General features: G+C 38.5%; 1 protein-coding gene across 3 annotated transcripts in view; it reads right to left on the bottom strand.

Annotated features, from left to right (window-relative positions):
* ACSL3 (acyl-CoA synthetase long chain family member 3) overlaps positions 1-19,888 on the bottom strand; it is a 50,983-nt gene that overhangs the window by 12,008 nt on the left and 19,087 nt on the right. For all 3 annotated transcript variants that reach the window (XR_005257967.1, XM_038145659.1, XM_038145660.1), the window contains 11 exons: positions 18,603-19,024; positions 12,012-12,189; positions 8,033-8,142; positions 6,657-6,795; positions 4,702-4,852; positions 3,968-4,091; positions 3,730-3,801; positions 3,084-3,223; positions 2,184-2,356; positions 1,170-1,244; positions 340-531 (listed from right to left, as the gene is read on the bottom strand). Coding sequence is in view for 2 of the 3 variants with exons in the window: in XM_038145659.1 (XP_038001587.1) it covers positions 340-531; positions 1,170-1,244; positions 2,184-2,356; positions 3,084-3,223; positions 3,730-3,801; positions 3,968-4,091; positions 4,702-4,852; positions 6,657-6,795; positions 8,033-8,142; positions 12,012-12,189; positions 18,603-18,953 (1,705 nt within the window). In the remaining variant the exon portion in view is untranslated. The remainder of the gene's footprint in view (positions 1-339; positions 532-1,169; positions 1,245-2,183; positions 2,357-3,083; positions 3,224-3,729; positions 3,802-3,967; positions 4,092-4,701; positions 4,853-6,656; positions 6,796-8,032; positions 8,143-12,011; positions 12,190-18,602; positions 19,025-19,888) is intronic.

Below are 19,888 nucleotides of genomic sequence, written 5' to 3'. Positions count from 1 at the left end.
AATTACTTGAGGTTATTGAGCACAACCGTACAAAATTATACAATATAAGGCAGCTTATCTACTCAGTCAGCTTGTATTTAACTCCCTCATTACTACCCAGTCTCACAAACTTAGGGAGTCAATGTTAAGATCGTTTCAAAGTGAACCAAAAATCAGCTTCTAAACCACACAAACAAGTTTATATTAACGTATCAGAACTTCTCTGAGATACATGGGAAGGCTTTAGATTGCATGACAAGACATGGAAGTTTTTTCATTACTGTATTTCACAGCCCTGAAAACCGTGTGTGTATATGAATATCTATACATATACATGTCCACCTGAATTTATTAACTCACCAATAATTTTTAGACATCCATCATGATGAAACTCTCCAATGTCCCCAGTATGGAGCCACCTCTGCCCGTTCTCATCAACAGTGAAATCTTTTTTGGTTCGTGCTTCATTTTTGTAGTAGCCCACAGTCACATTCTGCCCTCCAATAAGGATCTCACCTCTAGGATATGGTTTGTCAGTGTTGTAATATCCACCTAGAAGGATGGGGAGTTTTATTAAGTTTATAAGAATGAAAACATATTCCAAAGCAAAAATTTGTGCCATTCTTCTGGCAGAATTAAGTAATGTGCTTTATCAGTTTCACACAGGATGAAATAAAACCAAATAATTTTGCCTCATAGTTTAGAAAAGAAAAAATCCATAAGGTTTTGCATTAGTCCAAAACACACTTAAGTATTATGTATTTCTACTCTACAGTACATAAAAGCCGACAGTGAAAGGAAATACCCAAATGCATATCAAAATTTATTATATGTATTTTTATAATGTATCCATTAAGCTTCTATTCTACAGGCCAATTTCTAATGACTTTAAGAATAATATTGTGAAGATTATTTTAAATAAGTTCTTAACAGCAACTGAAGGTATCATGCATACTACCAGTCAAAATGCTACTTGCTTTGATAACTTCTGTCTGGATATTTCTCTGTTTTCAAACTACTAAGGAATTTATGTTTCTTCTCCCCAAGAGCAAACTTTTATAGGCAAAAATAGCATTTAAAATGCAAACAGCCAAGAAATAGTCTTTAATTACTGCTACTGAGGAAAGCCCAATAGAAAAACACAGTTCTTACAAACACACTACAATTAAATCATAAGCAGGAACTCTCACCTTCTTCCCAGTTCATTAACTTGATTTCACAACAGACTAAAGGTGCTCCCACTCTTCCTGTAGTGTAGTCCCAAACTAGAATTTAAAAAAGTGCATTTTCAGAAAAACAAAAAACCAGAGATGGCTGGAAAAAAAACAAATCTTTTGTTGTCATGCATTCTCAGTGAAAATTAACCGCTATTTATTCTGAACTTTAATTCACAGAACCAAACCTCCAAGAAAACCCAACCGATTTATCAAGAGAACACAGATAAAATTCTTATCCCACTAGGAGAGTAGATGGCTGTTATTAACAGATACCCTCAGTTACTGAAAGGCAACTGAAACCATTAGGTTCTGTTATATAAAATGGAAATCTGGTGCAGGAAGATTTTAATTCCTGACATCTCAATATACTCAACAAAATTTGAAAAAAATTATTATTAAGTTGATGTGGTAAGTACAACAACGCCAAGCCCCCATTCACACTACAATGGGCAGCTCTACCACTCCTTTGACACGAGGGTCACCTGCTTCAGCACAACGCACCCCATCAGCACTGCCACTGCTCGATGCATTTCTGGAAACACCTGATTCCAGGATGCCCCCATGACATTTGGTGGCACCAGCAAAGGACAGGCGGGCAGGGCTGAGCGTGGGTGCCGTGCCCGAGGGATGCAGTGCCACCCGCCTTCGGTGACGGTGCCTGCCCCGAGGGCCACAGTGCCACCCGCCTTTGGTGACGGTGCCTGCCCCGAGGGACACAGTGCCACCCGCCTTCGGTGACGGTGCCAGCCCCGAGGGCCACAGTGCCACCCGCCTTTGGTGACGGTGCCAGCCCTGAGGGCGATGGTGCCACCCACCTTCGGTGACGGTGCCAGCCTCGAGGGCCACAGTGCCACCCGCCTTTGGTGACGGTGCCAGCCCTGAGGGCGATGGTGCCACCCACCTTCGGCGATGGTGCCAGCCCCGAGGGACACAGTGCCACCCACCTTCGGTGACGGTGCCAGCCCCGAGGGCCGCAGTGCCACCCACCTTCGGTGATGGTGCCAGCCCCGGCGGACTCGGTGAGGCCGTAGCCCTGCCCCACGGGGCAGCAGAAGCAGATGTTCATGAAGCGCTGCGTGGCCGCCGAGAGCGGGGCGCCGCCACACAGCAGCACGCGGATCTTCCCGCCCAGCAGCATCCGCACCTTGCGGAAGATAAGGCTGAAAGGCAAAGGGAAAAGGGCATCTTGGTGCTTCAAAACAAAGCAAGAGAGAACCTAGGTTTGGATCTGAACTGAGTTTCCACTGTCTTCAAATACACTTTTATGAGTTCCAAGGAAAGCCTTGAAGGAGCACATTGAAGTTTTCAGAAATACAGGCACAGATTTGTAAGATTGTTTCCATGCTCTGGTTTGAAGATGGGTTAAATGTTTGAGAACACAGATTTAATGAGGCATTATAGTTGTATGATTTTCTCCTAAAAATACTTAAAAGTTGTATAAATTTTGCAAATACATTATCCTTTACTTTCACAGAAGCCCAGAGTTAGACTCAATGATCCTCTGGGTTCTTTCCAATTTGAGAAAGCAATGCCATTGCTCCCTTCTGCAAAAATGGGTAGTCTACAGTTTTCTGGAAATAAACTTCTTCTGTAGGAATAAAATTCTCATCTTACCCAAAAATGATATAAATCTATTATTAAATTCCTGCTGAAAATTCAATAAATGTAAATTTTCAATTAGTTTCAAGTTAAAGAACACTCAAATTGTGTAAGTATTTAAATCCATCACAAAAACTCCTGATTTTGTTTCAATTTACACTGAAGTACAGATTTGTTCATGTTCAAAGTGTCAATGGTAAAATGAAGAAAAGCACAAGAAAACCAAATACTGCTCCTGTGGTAAGACTTTGATTTTTTTGGTGCCATTACAAATGAAGTTAACATTACCTGTCACAGAGTGGGGTAGTGTAACCTTTGGAAATCTGCTCCATTTTGTAGTTGTAGGCCAATATAAATAGATTCCTCTGGAAACTGGTCATTTCATTCACTTTATTCATGACATTTTTGTAAATTCGATCCATAATTTCCTAGTTACATAAAAAGATGAACTTTATCTCAAAGAAACAGAAATCCTGAGTTCAGTACAGCAAAAAAAAAAATACACAATCTAGAAATTCAAATAAGCTTCAGGTGAAAACCCCACTCCCAGGTTCCCTCCTCTTCCCTTGCTAAGAGACAGCAAGATGTTCTTGAAAAGGAGGAAAGCAAAATCTAGGCAGGAGCAGCAGTTAACCCCCAGCTGCCAACTCTCTTTATTCCACCCTTTCACTGTAACAAGCTAGAAATGACTAATTAAAATGGGAATTGAATCTCTCTAGCTATCTTAACTTTGAAAAAGTTTGATATTCATATCATGATTGTTTATCCCCAACATACAAATAAGTACCAAAGTTATTATTTTAAGGCAGCTTAACATCAAAGATTCTACCTGGCCTATCTAAATGGTCATGGTATTAATTTTGTTGCTAAAAATTGAATTATAAATTATATTTTTAAAAAGGTTTTAAAAATTATTCAACCTTCAGTTACTTACCGGAACTGCTGCCATTAGAGTTGGCTTCAGTGTAGTGACATCCCCTTTGCTTCCTTTCTTTATTTTAGAAGACTAAAGTGAAGAACAAGTTTACTAGCAAACACATTCAAGATCTTTAACATCAGAAACAAAATTTGTACTGTTTTTAAAGAAATATTACAGTGATCTAAGTAATTTTTTATTAATTTCTTTTTTTTTTTTTTTTTTTTTACTCTAAGGACTTACACCTACAACATACCTGGTCAGCCAATGTCTGGGGGGAAGAGTAACCGATGCGGCACCCGTGAGACAGACACACCAGCTCAGCACTCAGCTCCAGAACATGGGCAAGGGGCAGGTACCCAATATAAATGTCTTTTTCCCTGAAAAGAATTTTTAAAATATGTATTTATGCTGTATCACTAGAGTCCTCAGATGCATCATTAAGCCGAATTTATGCAAAGTTTACTGCAGAAATGAGAAAGTAGAAAACGCCTTTAGGCTTGAGAGCATATCTGAAATCACGTGGGTTTTGTTTCAAGAGTTGCATACTACAACACTGTAGGTTTTAGGCATGAAAAAAGGGTGATGGTTACTCTGGTTACTCATCTCAAGACAATTAACCATGTGTTATGGTTGCAAAGGCAACTCAGCGCACCAAAAACTGCACCAAACAGAAAGAAGCCAAATTTAAACATTAACCAAGGAAGCACTGCTTAAGGAGGCTTTCAACCACTCTAGTGCAGGGTGGCCTCACAGGTTTTTGTGTCCTGGTCTTGCCCACATACCAAAGAGGAGAGAACAAAGAGTGCATGAAGTAGTGTCATGGCATTTAGCACAGTGCTGGAAGATGCTCAGATGTCAGTGCATAGTATGATGTGTCACAAGCCAGAGCAATATAAAACAGTGCATATTTTACACAGTAATTAATCTAAAATTAAATGCAACTGACCAGCAAGTAAAGAAGTCACGTTAGTAACAGCTGGTACCCACCCCAGATTTGGGATCCTCTCGGCCATTCCAGTTATCCCAGCAATTATGTTGCAATGGGAGATCATAACTCCTTTGGGAATTCCTGTGGATCCACTTGTGTACATGATCACTGCGATATCCGAGGGCACAGGCCTGGATGGCGGCTTGTTTCCTGCGAGTTGTTAAAAAACAGCATGTGTGATATGTGGAGAGCCTCTCGAGCTGGGAGATCTGACACACTGACACACTTCAGCAGTGCTGCAATACAGCACCACAGGACTCTTGCTATTACATTCTGCTTTTGCTTAAAAAAGATTGTGGTCAAGCTTAAGTGCCTTCACAAAGAGTAGGAACTCTGCATTAGCTGAGCAACACTTTGACTGATTGTCCTTATCCACCACAACAGTTTTCCTATTATTTTTCCCCTACTCCCGCAGTGGAGAGAAAAACAGGCAGAGCTTTGGCTTGTCCAAAGCACCACTGAGCATCCCTGCCTTGGGAAGGTTCACTGCCCTGGGTCCATCTTGTTCCCTGGCAGGGAACAACACACTGCCTCCTTTGCAACACCTGCAGCAAAGCACTGCTGAGCCAACCTGAGGCCCCATTTCCATAAATACTTAAAAGAAGTTCAACAGATTTAATTGGATTAAAGTGCTTTTTTAAATACTTGTGCTGAGAGTAAGAAAATACAACGACTACTGTGCTTACTCAGAGGAAACTGCATCACATCACACACAGTGCATGAGGCACGGTGCACACACTGAATGAGAAGCATGAGAGCAACATTTAATAATTTTCCACTCACTGAATCCTGCCTATCCTGCACAATGAATAACACAGAGGAAAAGAAACATAAGCAATAGCTCATCTACTTAATATTAATTGGACATGCTAGACCATAAACAATTCATGATAGCATTTCACAGTTTATGAATGGTTAACTTGACAAAGATAATGTTTCTTTATTGTAGTGCAGAGTATGTGATATTTAAAAGACTGAAGAAAGATTAAATACCTTTTTACAGAGCACATAGATTAAAAAATTTCAGGGAGGTAATGAGTTACAGCCAAAATTTTTCTGCTGGTGTTGTATTAAACTGTTTTAGTAGTACATGAAACTGGTATATCAAATAAGGAAATGCGTCTTCCAAAGAAATTGAGAGGTCATGATGTTTGGAGCAAATCTACCATTCTCCTGAACACCAAAATCAGATGGACTGACCACCCCCCTCACTCCTAAAATACAATCCAACATTCCTGACCTTGCAGTAGTTAAGAGATTCTGAAAACACAAAGGATAAGAACAAAAGAAGGCAATTACTGAATATATTGAAATCTTAAAATATTAGGATGGGCAGTGCTTCAGGGCCAAGAATAAAAATTTCTTAAGATTACAATTAACATAAGTTCTAAAATTCTGAATCAGAGTCCTAAAAATATTACATAGACCAGAAATAGATTCAGAAATAGATTTCAATGAATTTACATAGACTGAGGCTTTCAGAAATGAAATAAGTGACCAAGTTCTATCAGATTCAATTGACTATTTTACATTTTGCTATCTGTGAATTTTACAAAACTTAATGGTAACAAATTACTGGTTTCTTTTGTTATAAAATACGCAATGATTTTCCTTCTGTGCCTTGAATAACCTGGTTTTAATACGTCTGATCATAAGATTGCTTTTTAAGTTTCTATCCTGAATTAACTGCTTATCCTAAAAACTACCCTTCAACCTGTGACACTTGATTGTGGAATCAGTTTTTACCCTGTTGAAAACCAAAAACCAAACTTACACCCCAAAATCCAACCACCAACGACAATAAAACAAAAAAAAAAAATCACACAGATTTTATTTAAAAGGAGATAAGAAATGGTTAAATCTGCAGAATTTTGAAATCTGCAGTTTCTTCAAGTTTACTCAACAGGGTCAAATTAGGGCAGCAAAAGAGATGGTCTGAAGAGGAAAAACCTACCAGTGTCTGCCTTGGCCCCCATGGCTTGCACAGATGCCATGGTGTGAACAATGACCCCCTTGGGGAACTCTGACCACGTTGTGGGTTTGCCATCCACTGTAATTATATGTCGCAGTAGTGGAACTTGAGAAACAATTTCCTGTGAAAATGAAAAATGGGTTCAGAAATTAAAAATTCGTTTTATGCCAGGAAGTAAAAAAAAAAAAAAAAAAAAAAAAAAAAACCCACCCCAAAACCAAGAACAAAAACCTCCATGGTATCTGCTGTATGCTTTTTAAAAAGCACTAATATTAAGCATTTCACAATTTTAAAGGATAAACCTGCCAAGCTCAAATAACTGCAAAGCTTGAAGCCTACCAATTTTAAGTCCAAAAATTTCTCCAAACATTTACTGATTTGTGGTTCATTTCATGAAAACCCCACAAATAAGACTGCAGTGATTTGCAGACATAATTGACTTTCCCTTCCCATAGACCACAGAAAAAAACTGGTGATACTGAGCTCACAATAATTCTTAGGCTGCTCCCATTATGCTATTTAAAATAAACAACAGCTAGCAAAAATATTGAAAATTACTAGTTAAGCATTTTAGGCAAAACATGAGTTCAAAGACATTTATCAGTGTTCTCATGGAAGAAGAGATGATCACCTATAGCAGAGCAAATACATTCTCTCACTGCAAGCTGAAATGTGCATGGCATAGATACTGTCATTGTAGTAACTTCTTTTGAAAGTTTGGGAAAGTCTCATTCAAATTTCCACAGCAGCACAGTTTTTCATTAAAACAATTTCCTTAACTGAAAGGTCCAGTTTCCCCAAAACACACAATGATGAAACTCATGCAGATTAGTTGTTCCACTTGGGTATTTCACCAGGCTCAGTAAGCCAAAAAAGTTCTTTGACTGTGCTAATGTTTAGTGAGCTTTTTCTCCCCCTGCATGGAAAAACAGCTCTAACTCTTTAAACACCCATCTTTAGACGTAAAAACCATTCTCTGCTGGGAAAACATCTGATAACAAGCCAGGAGCATGATCACAGTTAGCTCTTTATACATTTTTCTGTTCTTCCCATTGTTACATTTATAGGCACTAAATCCACCCAGAAACCACGGCAGTTTCTTGTAAAGGTGTTTTTCCAGGCAGCACTCCAGCTCTGCAATACAGCAAATTGCTCATTCTCCAGTCACTGAGCAGCCTAAGATCCACTAAAAGCACACTTCCACTTTCTGTACATGAAGACAGATACATAAATTTTCTTCCAAAAGTGTCTGCCTTATGAAAAGGCAATAAATCATTGCTCTGTACAATGGAACCAGGCCATTTAACAATAGTGAACAGACACGCTGCAAAGAGACGGCCAAAGAGCAGTTTTCTGACCTTCAATTTTGTTTGCATCAGCTCTTTACTGGTAATGATGGTGGTCACCTCTGTTTCGTTCAGCCCATGAACAATTGCTGGGCCTCCCAGCGTGGCGTACAGAGTAACAACTGAAACACAAAACAGGGCAAATGGTCAGCCTCTGGGTTACATTTTCAAGAGCAGTTTACAAAAAAGAACTGAGATTAATCTATTCCAACTTAGGCAACACAGTAAAAATATTTGTCAACTCAAAGATGGGAGAGTTTTGTATTTAAAAAGCCTCTTAACATCTGAATTTAAATACAGTGTGATCTTCAGTTACTCCCAGAAGGAATAATGAACAACCTGACATAAAACAGTCACATTCTCTATGTGACTGTTTACTCTTTTCCAAGGTCTAATTAGGGGTCCCAAAACCACATCACCTTATGAAATTCTCCTGGATCCACTCTCATACAATCACTGCTTTTACCATTTGAAAAGTAGGCAAACCTTCTCAGTTTAATCACTGTTACATTCCTCTTGCACACAGGAAAGAAACAGCTTTCATCCATGTGACTTCTCTTTCCAGAATTCACATACTCTGTTACTAACCTTTTCCAATTGACTGTAAATAACAAATTACTACAGCACAGCAATATGTGTCATCAGCAGAGAATTCTCACACTCAGGAATAAATCTGTGACTAGCCTAGTCTACCATCTATTTAAAATAATGTAATAAAGGTTTAATCATCACAGTCATTAGACCTTGAAATGACATCATGAGAATCATGCAGAATAGCAAGAAATAGTCAAGTTTTGAAATATTTTCTAAGAAAAATTGTTTCCTGTTTGTAAGGTCAGCTCATTAGTGAGCGTGTTACACAATGATTTCGTATTAATACCTTTAAAATAATATTTTATTTCTTGGCTTTTTCAATGGAATTGAATGACAAGAGACCAAAAGAGACTAGGGAAGAAAAAGGCAGCTAAAAATTGAAGAGAAGTATTGCTCTCAAAAAAAAAAAAAATATTTTCCAAGCAGAACACTAAACAGGGACATCTCATAAAAGCTGAGATCAAGCAACACAATCCATAATTATAATATTCTTGCTGAGAGTTTTGTCACATCAGGTATCTGAATATCTTCTGCTTCTTATTCTGTATATAGCTGAATATTTAAAGAACATAATTATGAAAATAAGACAACCCATTGTATATTACGACTGTAATCACTGCAGCAAAGATTAAAAATTAAAATTAAATAAAGTTCTGTTGTATTCTAAGATTTTTTATTTTAATATTTTAAATCCAAGGAGTTACTAACCCAAAACAATTCAAAAGCAGTCTTCTTACACAATAAAGTAAATAGTTGACCTCTCCTTATTTTTTTCTTGTTAAAACAGCCCATCATAGTTCAGAACTGTTGCAGGGCAAATGCACATGCACTGTGTTTTCTTTAATTTGGTGGGAGCAAAGTCCAGAGGAGTGCCTCTCCTCGTTCCCACGAGCTCTCTCTCCTCACTGCAGTGACCCCTGTTATATAAACACGGAGCAGAAATTCAGCTGCCCCGAGCCAACAAGCAGAACTGAGCTGACAACACCGCCCAGAAGGCAAAGCATCATCTCGGGAATAACCACGGGGTACTTAATTACTCATCTGCAAATAAGTACATTAAGACACTCGGAGCTATATGACAGAGCCAAAGGGAAAGAGAGACCATTTATATGATGGTGCAGTGATGTCACAGAGGGAGCAAAACTGAGCAATGACTCATCTCTGAAATTCTCCCTTCTCCACACTGGCACCTAAAACTTTTTCAGGGAAATCTAAGTTTTGCTAGTTTTCTCTCCTCATTCTCTTGAAAATGTACTGACAAGGGATTATTTTGTATTCACCTTTACACATGCAACAGTACAAGTGAGTCTTTGTTACCTGACCAAAGGCTTGACAAAAAGAAAAAATCCCCAACAACACTAAATTTGCCAGCTTGTAGAAAAAGACAAAACCTTACCCTAAAGAAATAAATACAATTTTTACAATTTATTTCAAGGTAACTGGAGTGTTAAACTTTGTATTTCAGCATCCATCATACACCAAGAATAAAAAGCAAAATGCACCTTTAAAGGCTTCAGCCAAATTTACTTCTGACAAAACCACTTCTGCTCAAGCGTGATTGAGAAATGAAACCTAGCCTCTCCTATTCCACCACCTGGCTCTGCACTTCTGTGTTTTACCTGCCTACTCTGGTGAAGAGCTGTTCACACACATGAAGAGGTACTCAGGAAGAAAATTGTTTTCATGTTAGTACAACTTCTTCTGTCTCTGATCTAGCAATCCCACTCTACCTCCTGCAAATATAAGACTTAAGAGAACTTCAGAAAAAGTCACATTTAAAATCAAGCAAGTATTTCAAACCATAAAATAACTTGTTTGTGCAAGTAATCCATAACAAACATCATTTTCCTTATTTTAATTCTATAGTGTGAAATGAATTCTCTCCAACACTATGTACAAAGCAGATGAACCTGCTCTGTTGACACCAGCTCTGGGCCCATCCCACTCCATCAGACTGAGCCCATCTCACACTTGGAAAGAATGTCCCAAAACCCCCACAGCAGTCAGCTGGTATCAACCCCGCACACTGAAAAATGCTAACATAAGCCATTTAGCAATGCCTTGCCACAATTACTGTTTCAACATCATCTGAATCTTCCAATTTGTCCTGCAAGCTGCCTGTGAACACTGCACAGCTCTCTCTTCATCTGCCAGCACAAGTCAGCCAAGTTCACAGAAGATGACACAGCTTAGATGCTGAACACCACGTCAGAGTGTGTGCCGAGGCACGTCGCAGCAAGGGGATTTAAAGCTCTAATCCAGCAAACCCAAAAACACACACATACCATTCTGCTCACAACATCCAGCCCTCAGCTCAGATTTCCCCCCCTCAAATTACAAATCTCCCTAGGATTTGTAAATGTGCTTCAGCTCCAAAGGAAAAAAAAAATGATACAAGCCCTTGCATTTTATTCCCAGGATAACCACTAGGAATCTGACAGATCCCAAAAGTGATAAAAGGGAACTGGCAAAGAGACATTTTAATAGTTTAAAAGCAGCACAGGCATCTTATCTGACAATATTCTGTGCAGTTCTCTGCTCTGGTTGGCAGGCCAGCAGCATTTACTCACTGAAGAACCGACCAAAACCATCACCAATTTAGGTGGGAAGGCACCTGCACAGATCACCTGCACACACCATCCACTGCAGCAGAGTGCTCAGAGCCATGGCCAGCCTGGGTTTTATGGCTCTCCAAGGATGAAGATTCCACAGCCATATCTTATTGAAAGGGTAAATGTAGCACAGGAGGGAAAAGGCCAAAGCCTGTGAGGAACAGCAGTTTCTGGCATGCCCTGAGGGACAAGATGCGTCCCCCTGAGAGCATCACAGAACTCAGCCAAGCTGGGCTTAGTTAGGTGAAGGACATATTAAGGAGTGATGATAAAACAGACATTTAAACAACTATAGCACACTGAGACCAGCATTCAGTATATTCCTGACCAAGAAAAAAAGCCCAACCAAAATCAAAATTGAAGAACTGACAAAATATCCAGACAAAACAAAACTTGCAGGCACAGATGAAGGTTTGACGTCAACTCCTGAAACTGAGTCAATGAATTCATGTGTGATTTTTGTTTGTTTGTTTTCAGAAACTTGGGAATCTGTACTGATTTGAGATGAAAAGAAAATAAACCTCTCACAAATTCATTGAGCAAACTATACTTACCAAAACCATTCTCCCCATCTGCCAATAGATACAGGTTTCTCTAGTCATCAAACCTAAAGGCTACAAAGTGCAGTTTCCACATTATGCAGTATTTTTAAATTTGAAAACTTTAATGTTCTATGTAAAATCTAGATAAAGGTTTCTTAGCACATAAAGCAAAGCAAGAAAGAGTTTTGTTTTCAGATTGTAAGGCTGAAAGCCACAAAACCTTCAGGGAAGACAGGTACTCACGCTGGTAGTTGCACATAAAGCAGGCCTGGGCTGCAATCATCCACTCAGCCCTGGTCTCACAGAAGATAGCAATGTTGGTCTTTGGCTGCTGACCCAAGACTGCTAAGCCATTTCCAAAATTAACAGCTTTAATGTATACATCTTCGTAAGAAAGCCAGGTGTACTTGCCAAGGATGACCTAGTAAGAACAATAAAATCAATTTAGAAAACGAAAATCCCTAACACATGTCCTACTACATCTTCACCCATGTGAAGAATCCACAGATGTTTGAGTAACACGTGCTTGAATTGTAACTGCAGTTTATTCAAGATAAAGATGACACTTTTTCTTGCCAAGAGCTACAAGGCCTGTGGAACTTCCAACATAAATACCATATCACAGTGCAATATCTCCATGCATGTTACCACCTCAGTTTCTATTTTCACAGGAGGAAAAGCACATGATTCCCACCATCTTTCGTAGCTTCAGGAGCCTTCTGAAAGACTGACTGGTTATCTGGCCCACATACCTCTACTTTTTAAAAAAAGTTTGGTTTATGGAAAGCATGAAAAGCATTAGTTAGCGTAGTACATTCTCTATATTTGCTTTCTTGGATATTTGGGCTACAATTCTACAAATATGACACTCAGATGTTCATTTTTAAAAAAAAATTTAAAAGGGAAACTGAAATCCAAAAAGCAGTGTATCTATGGGCCCTCAGTCAGAAATTGTGAAATCCCTTTCCCTTTGTTCTGAAACAAATGTCAAGGGGATGAGTAGTAATAATTTTGCCTTTTTTTTACTGTTAAACAAAATCAGGACAGAAGACAGGATAGGAAATTACTGGCAAACCTCAGTTCTGAGAAGTCATGTAGAATCCATTAGGCAATCTCACTTTTCCATATGGGAAAGCTGGTGCACAGTAAAGCTGGATTTGAATTTACAGCTCACTACCCAGATTTCTGTGTGTACTTGCTCCTTGCAGTACTACTTCCTTACTAAGTGACAGGATATTTCTTTGAGCCCAACCTAGAAATTTTCTTATGTTTTATACTGAAAATCAATACTCTAAATTACTGTAACCTACCCATCTATTTATATAACCACACTGACAATTCTGAAAAACAATTTTTAAATCAAGTATTTCAGACATGTTCTTTACAATGCATTATTTATTAGTAATAAATGCAAACACTGCAAAAACTAGAAAAGCTAGAACTAGAAAAGCTCCTTCATTCTTTTTTCCATATTTCATTCACCAATGGGAACTAAATTTCAAACTTTGGGCTGTCAAATCTAACAATTTTTGACACGTAGCTACATTTCTAATGAGTCTGTATTTCCACATCTGCTTCTTTAATAAAACATACTTTAAAATCTCTCTCAAACTCTAATAGAAAAATAAAATTTAGTAGATTTCTTTTGTCAAGACACTTCCCCAAACTGTTTCATAGTTACAATTAGTTGTAACAATGAGTTGTACCTATGACAGTTTCACTGCTCATTAACCTACCTGTTAGTAGGACAAACAGGTACATGTGCAGCTACTTGGAATTTCATAAATGTCTTTATGGGAAAATATTGTTTAACAAGCCCAAACAACATTTGTCAACAACAGCAATATGTAGCAATTCTATCAGAAAATACAGATTTCTCACACAAATATCTGCTTCGTTTTTCCTGGTTTATTTCCAGAAACTCTGTTTCAGTGGCAAACAGGCTGTTTCAAACCCCAAAACCTGGGAGTCCCTTTTCGTTTCAACACACTAGGATATTTCTGGTGAGGAAAATTCTCACTGCTTCCAAAAAAAATATTGCACCTCTTCCTGTCCATGCAAATTTTGGTAATTTGGAATTTAAATTCCAATTTGGGATATTTTTTCCCCCAAAGGCAGTATTTTTGGCAGATGGGGAAGTTCTTGACAAGCTCATCAGCTGAAAACAATTTATAGCAGTGACTTGGGCAATACTCTTTCCATCATTATACTCTGCCTACAGTGCAGCCTCAGGAAAACTGCTCACAAATAATTAGACCAAGAAATACAAGCAGATTCTTGTTACTGTTTCTGGTAAGCTTGCCAATCTGTAAAAGGTTTTAGTAATTTCCACCACTCTCACTGAACTGGGGAACATAAATCAGTAATTGGCCAAAAATTAATCTCCCCAAAAAATACTTGTGATTCTGCTTTTTTTCATTCTCTTAAATAATTAATCTTAAGCTTGTTGATATGTAATGAAAGACCAGTCATTGGTGCTTTCTTTTCTTATAAAGGAAAAATTCTTTTTAAGGATTTGTAGCATCATTGGCTGTAGCTATTTATATAAAAACACATTTCTGAAGAACACTGATGAGAGAACAGGTAAGACCTTTTTCAATGCAGCAATTTTGAGTTTTACTTCCCTACTGCCTTCCATAAATTCAAATTCCAGTGTTCCTTCCCCATGCCCAGTGGTTCTCTATTCCATCCCTATGACATTTATATTACATACACATCAGTGAATAACAGCTATTCACATATACATATTACTAAACTGGCTCTAAGTCCCTTTCTCCTGCATTTCTCTACCAGTTTCCTCTGCAGGACACAGAGCAGGTTACAGTTTTATCTCATACTCCTCATGTTGGAGTATGTCTCCAAACCCATTTCCCTTCTTGGCCTTGCCCTCAGTAGCTTCTGCTAACATTTTCCAATGTGCAGACAAGAAAGAAAAGGAGCTACTGGAGAGAGTCCAGTGGATGCCACAAAGATGGGGAGGGGTCAGGAGCATCTCTCCTTCAAGGAGGGACTGCAGGAGCTGGGCCTGGTTAGTCTGGAGAAGACTGAGGAGATCTCATGAATGCATACAAATATCTCAAAGGCGTGCCAAGAGCATGGTGTCAGGCTCTTCTCAAGGGTTCCCAGTGATGGGACAAGGAGCAATGGGCATGAACTGAAACAGAATAAATTCCACTTCAACGCAAGGAAGAACTTCTTTACATTGAGGGTGGAGAGCACTGGAGCAGCTGCCCAGGGAAGGTGTGGAGTGTCCCTCTCTGGAGGCATTCCAAACCCACCTGGACACGTTCCCGGGCCACCTGCTCTGGGTGACCCTACCTGGGCAGGGGTAGGACAGGATGATCTCCAGAGGTCCCCTCCAACCCTAACAATTCTGTCATTCTGCTTCTGCTGCCAACAGGTAAGACTGGCATTAGGCATCATAATCCTTTAACCATTCACATACGTTTAACTTCACAACTTTCAGACCTTACTGCTGCTTAGTAAATAATGGAAAGAAAATAACTATCCAAGAGCTGGCAGAAAGGCCTAAGAAGAGAGTTTGAGCAGAGATTGAAGAGCCCCACGGAGAGCAGGCAGCAGGACTCTAGGATTTCCCTGGAACCACGGCATTCCATGGAGAACGCTGCCCTCTCGTGCTCCAGGCTCCAACTGCAGCCTCAGTCACACTGGCACGCCGCACAGAACACCAGCAAATACTCCATTACTACTTGGAAATCCAGAGGAGCAGAGACTAAACACACAGCTAACACTTCTTTTACCTGGATTTTAGAAACATATTAAAATTTACAGTAGAAAGGTGTAATAAAACGTTCTTGATAAAGCTGCAGGTTCATGCAGAGTCACTAAACTACCTGATCTCAGTTACCTTTAAAGGTCTTCCTAAAAGTACCTTATAAGGTTTAAAGAGCATTGACTATGACTTGGAAACCACTGATCATTAATTAAATACAACTTCCTGTAAAAGTATATTAAGAATAATACAAAGGAGGTTATTTGAAATGCCCACTTCTGGCATTTTTCACATGAACACATGGATTGCAGCTGAATATATCTGAAAACCTCCACCCTAACACACCACTTACATAGCAACCTATGGTTTTCAACATCGTGAGTCTCTCACTGCTCAATGATTTGGCATAGCAAGAACCTTCCTCGACCTTCACTTTAAGCTTCAGTATCACTAATAATGAGTAGAGTTCTGAATTCCCAAGAATTGCCCATGTGCTTGCTGTTGTACCCAAGTCTCTCAGGCTTTAGATGCATCACCTTCCCCAACAAAGCTGTGTTTTATTCACCTCAATATATCTTTTTTATTATGTTCCCAGTAATTCTGTTCTTGGTTACCAACCCTTTTTAAAGCTGAGCAAGACAAACAAACAAACAACTCCCAAAACAAACGGACATTTCCTTCAAAAATAAACCAATTAAAAAACACACACAAAGCCAAATGCACATACCAACACAGATCAAAGCAAGCACCTGGTGACATAACCTGTAACTAGGACAACACAAAAGAATGATGCTCATCTTTTGGGCATCATAAAATTTCAGCTGTGGTTAAATTAAGTCCCTTTTCCAATTAATTACATCGTAATCTCAGAGGTATTTTCAACATTATCTTATATTGACTTAAATGCATGGTTTATGAAATTAATATTAGGTATGCATGATATTGGAGAAGGAAATTGGAGACTACAGAAGGAAACAGAAGAATTAACCATTTACGAGTTACTATGAAATGCAACAAGTGCATAAGCAAGTATTTGTATTTTATTCACGTCCATGAATTTCTGCTACTTTGGAATCTGCACAGAAACAAATATTTTTGCAACAATAGACTACCATAAAATTTTTTAAAATTACAAATTATCTGAGATATCATTGTTCTCACAAGAAATTAATGGAGTATCTGATCTTAAAGATGTTAAGAAGCTCTAAATAATTTTAGCTACAATTGCAAAGACACCTAGTTTTCCCAATAATCAAAAGCTGAATATTTTACCTTTTTTTGAGATATATATATATATATGTGTGTGTATATATATACACACACACATATAATATAAAAATTGCAGATCTGCAGATTGCAGATATAATATATATTGCAGATCCTGCAAGAAATAACATGCATCATACCTAAGAATTAAACTTGTGCACCTTTTTGAAGGACTGCACCAAACCTCAGCAAGCTGGCTTTGTGCTAAAGGGAACCAGGCAAGAAAAACTGCCTGGAATGAAAGAAATTAAAGGAAGAGAACCCTGACATTTACAATCAACAAGGTATCTAGTGAAATGTTCTGATTTTCCTCACTTGCTAACACATGATATGAGGTCTTAAGAAACACTATATTCCCTAACAGAAAAAAAAAAAATTAAACAGACTTGTGTGATAATGCCACAACTTGGAACAAAGTTCCAGGAGAGCAAGTATGGCAATTGACCACAATGAACCCTTGTGTCAAGCTTAGACAAAATTACCTAACTTGGGTAATTTCTAAGCCTAAATACACACAAACAAGTAATTTAAGTGGATCAACACAGACATCCTTCGGATTTCCAATATTCACAACGCTTTGCTTGCATAATGGAAAAGGCTAAAGCTCCTAAGTTCTTAAGTCTTACGTTCAAAATTATGATTAAAAAACAGGGCACATGTTTTTTATGTAAAAAACAGGGCAGCCAGAATTCTGATCTGGGCTCAGAAGCCATTCTTCGTACAACATGAACTTTCCGTTTCTTTATAGGGTAATGAGGCAGCAAAATGTGCATCAAGCAAGAGTACACGTAACCACTCATCCCAGCATTTCCTTCATACTGCAAAACTACCTCCACAGCTAAGGGCAAGTTTCATTTAAAAAGTCTGTATAAAGATTTTAACAGAACTGAAGTTTGCCATATATTGTGATATTAACCAAATTCAATTTTGAACATACTCCTCTATCAGAATTAAAACTAGGAGCATGAAGAGAAACCTTCTCCATCTGCACAGAAACTAATCTTTATTAAAAATGATCTATTGTGGATTTAATAAATTCAAATACAGAAATGCAGGACTTTAACACACAGAGATGCACAAATATGAACATTCTGTTGAAGTATTCTGCCCTTCTTCAGGCAGAAGTGCATTTTTCATCGTGTCTGAACAAATACAAAGCAGCAAATGACAATACAGGCTTGAATATAATACACTATAAAAAGTCAGTCCCTTGAAACAACAGAGCTGTTAGACACTGAAATCACATCTCCCACACACATCAGGATTACAGATTAGCAGAGTGGTTCACCTTAAAGGAGACTCAAAGAAATAAAAGATTCTTCAATCAAATCTGAGCAATCCTTTTCCAAACAAAAAATTCATTTAAGTCCTGAATTCCCTGGACAGAACAGCAAATCCTTAAATCACAACTAAGTCTGATGGAAAGGCACATCTGAATACTGGCATCTAGTACTTTGGTATATTTATCTGATGACAGTTCAGAATAACACAAAGGGAGACTTTTTAAAATTCACTTTAAAAAGAAACCTTTAAAACCACTTACATCACCAGATGAATATTAAAAACAAATACCTAAAACATACTTGTGTTTTTTCTTTGACTGAAATCATAAATAGGATATCTATTCAAGAGTGCAAAAAAGTTTAGATTTGGTTTAAATGCCAAGTATTGAAAGATTTGGAATCAGATAATTTAATTTCTTTTCACAGCTACTGAATCTAAGCAGAGAAATTTATTTTTACCCCAGCTTTGCTTTACTGGACTAGAACTGCTGCGTAAAAAAGTAAACATACCTTGGGAAAAAACTCTTGAAGGCAGACTGTAAAAAGACTTACCTTTTTAAAAACTTTTCCTGATGGCTGGATTTCATCTTCCTCCTTCAGAATTTCACGTGTTCCCAAGAGTTTTTTGTCCTTATATTTTGTTTTAGCATATTTAAAAACTTTGTCGAGTGTATCACACCCAGGATATAAAACTGAAGCTAAGCAATGCAGACTGTTCACAGATCTGTATGCACCCCCAGGCTTGTTATTCACAGGTCTGGCTTTAACCTGCTTGGCTTTTGCTATAGCCTGCTTTGATCCTGACAGGATGTACCAAGGAATGTAGGTTACAAGGGAGTACACCAGGACTATGAAGTTTATGAACTGTAAAAGAACAGGGTTGATGTTATGCTTCAACTTCATTTTGGCGGCTTGAGAATGTTACAAGAGACAGTTTGGAAACATGGATCAGCTAGACAGGGGTCCAAAAAGATCTGAAAAGGGAAAAGAAAAGGTTACTAATAAACTATCACTGTTGGCAGAAGGTATTTTTAAACACAGTATGATCCATATCCCAGTAGGTGCCTTTATGCAGGAGTTAGAAGGCTGAGCCCCAGACACAAATGAAAACAGACACTGGTACACGAGGTGGAACTGTTCTACCCCCCTTCAGCAGACTGCAGTACAATGACATGTGCATCTCAGACATTTATCTGAAAAAGTTTTGTGATTGTACAATTTAAAAGATCCTCTTCAACATCAAAGCACCTCCATGTGCACCTAGACTAGGAATCCCTATGATCTCTGACGGTGAATCATCAGGCTCCAAACAAGCCCTAGGAACACAGGCAATGCCACCACTCTGCACATGGGAACCCCAACCATTAAGGATGCTGAAATGTTTCCCAAGTGTTGGACACACTGGGACAGCCACCTGAGAGAAGGAAAGCTGTGTATAGGACAGAACTTTGCTGCTTTATTCCAAGGGACTTCCCATCAGTCCTATGATTTCAGTCTCAGAACCAGTATCCAATGAGCCCACTTGTATCAATAAACATGAGCTAAGTAACATTGGGTAAATACCAGAAAAGAGCTTATAAATATCCCCAAATTCCTAACAGCAGCACAATGAAGAGATGGGCAACTTTTTCCAGAGTCCTTAATGATGCCAGGATATTCACTCTGTCTTTTTTAAAAGCATAATTTACTATATCTAATGACTACAATGATGGTGCAACTTTCTAATGTATTCTACTGTTGAGTCATGAAATTATGCAATCTGTCTAAAAGATTAAAAAGGTAAATCAACAAAATAACTGAGATCCTTATAGAAATCAGAGATGGTTGCCATAATGGCT

The sequence above is a fragment of the Motacilla alba genome, chromosome 9 (assembly GCF_015832195.1).
Source record: "Motacilla alba alba isolate MOTALB_02 chromosome 9, Motacilla_alba_V1.0_pri, whole genome shotgun sequence".
Lineage (NCBI taxonomy): Eukaryota > Metazoa > Chordata > Aves > Passeriformes > Motacillidae > Motacilla > Motacilla alba.
Note: the sequence above shows the minus strand (reverse complement) of the source record. Positions and strands in the feature narration are given on the sequence as shown.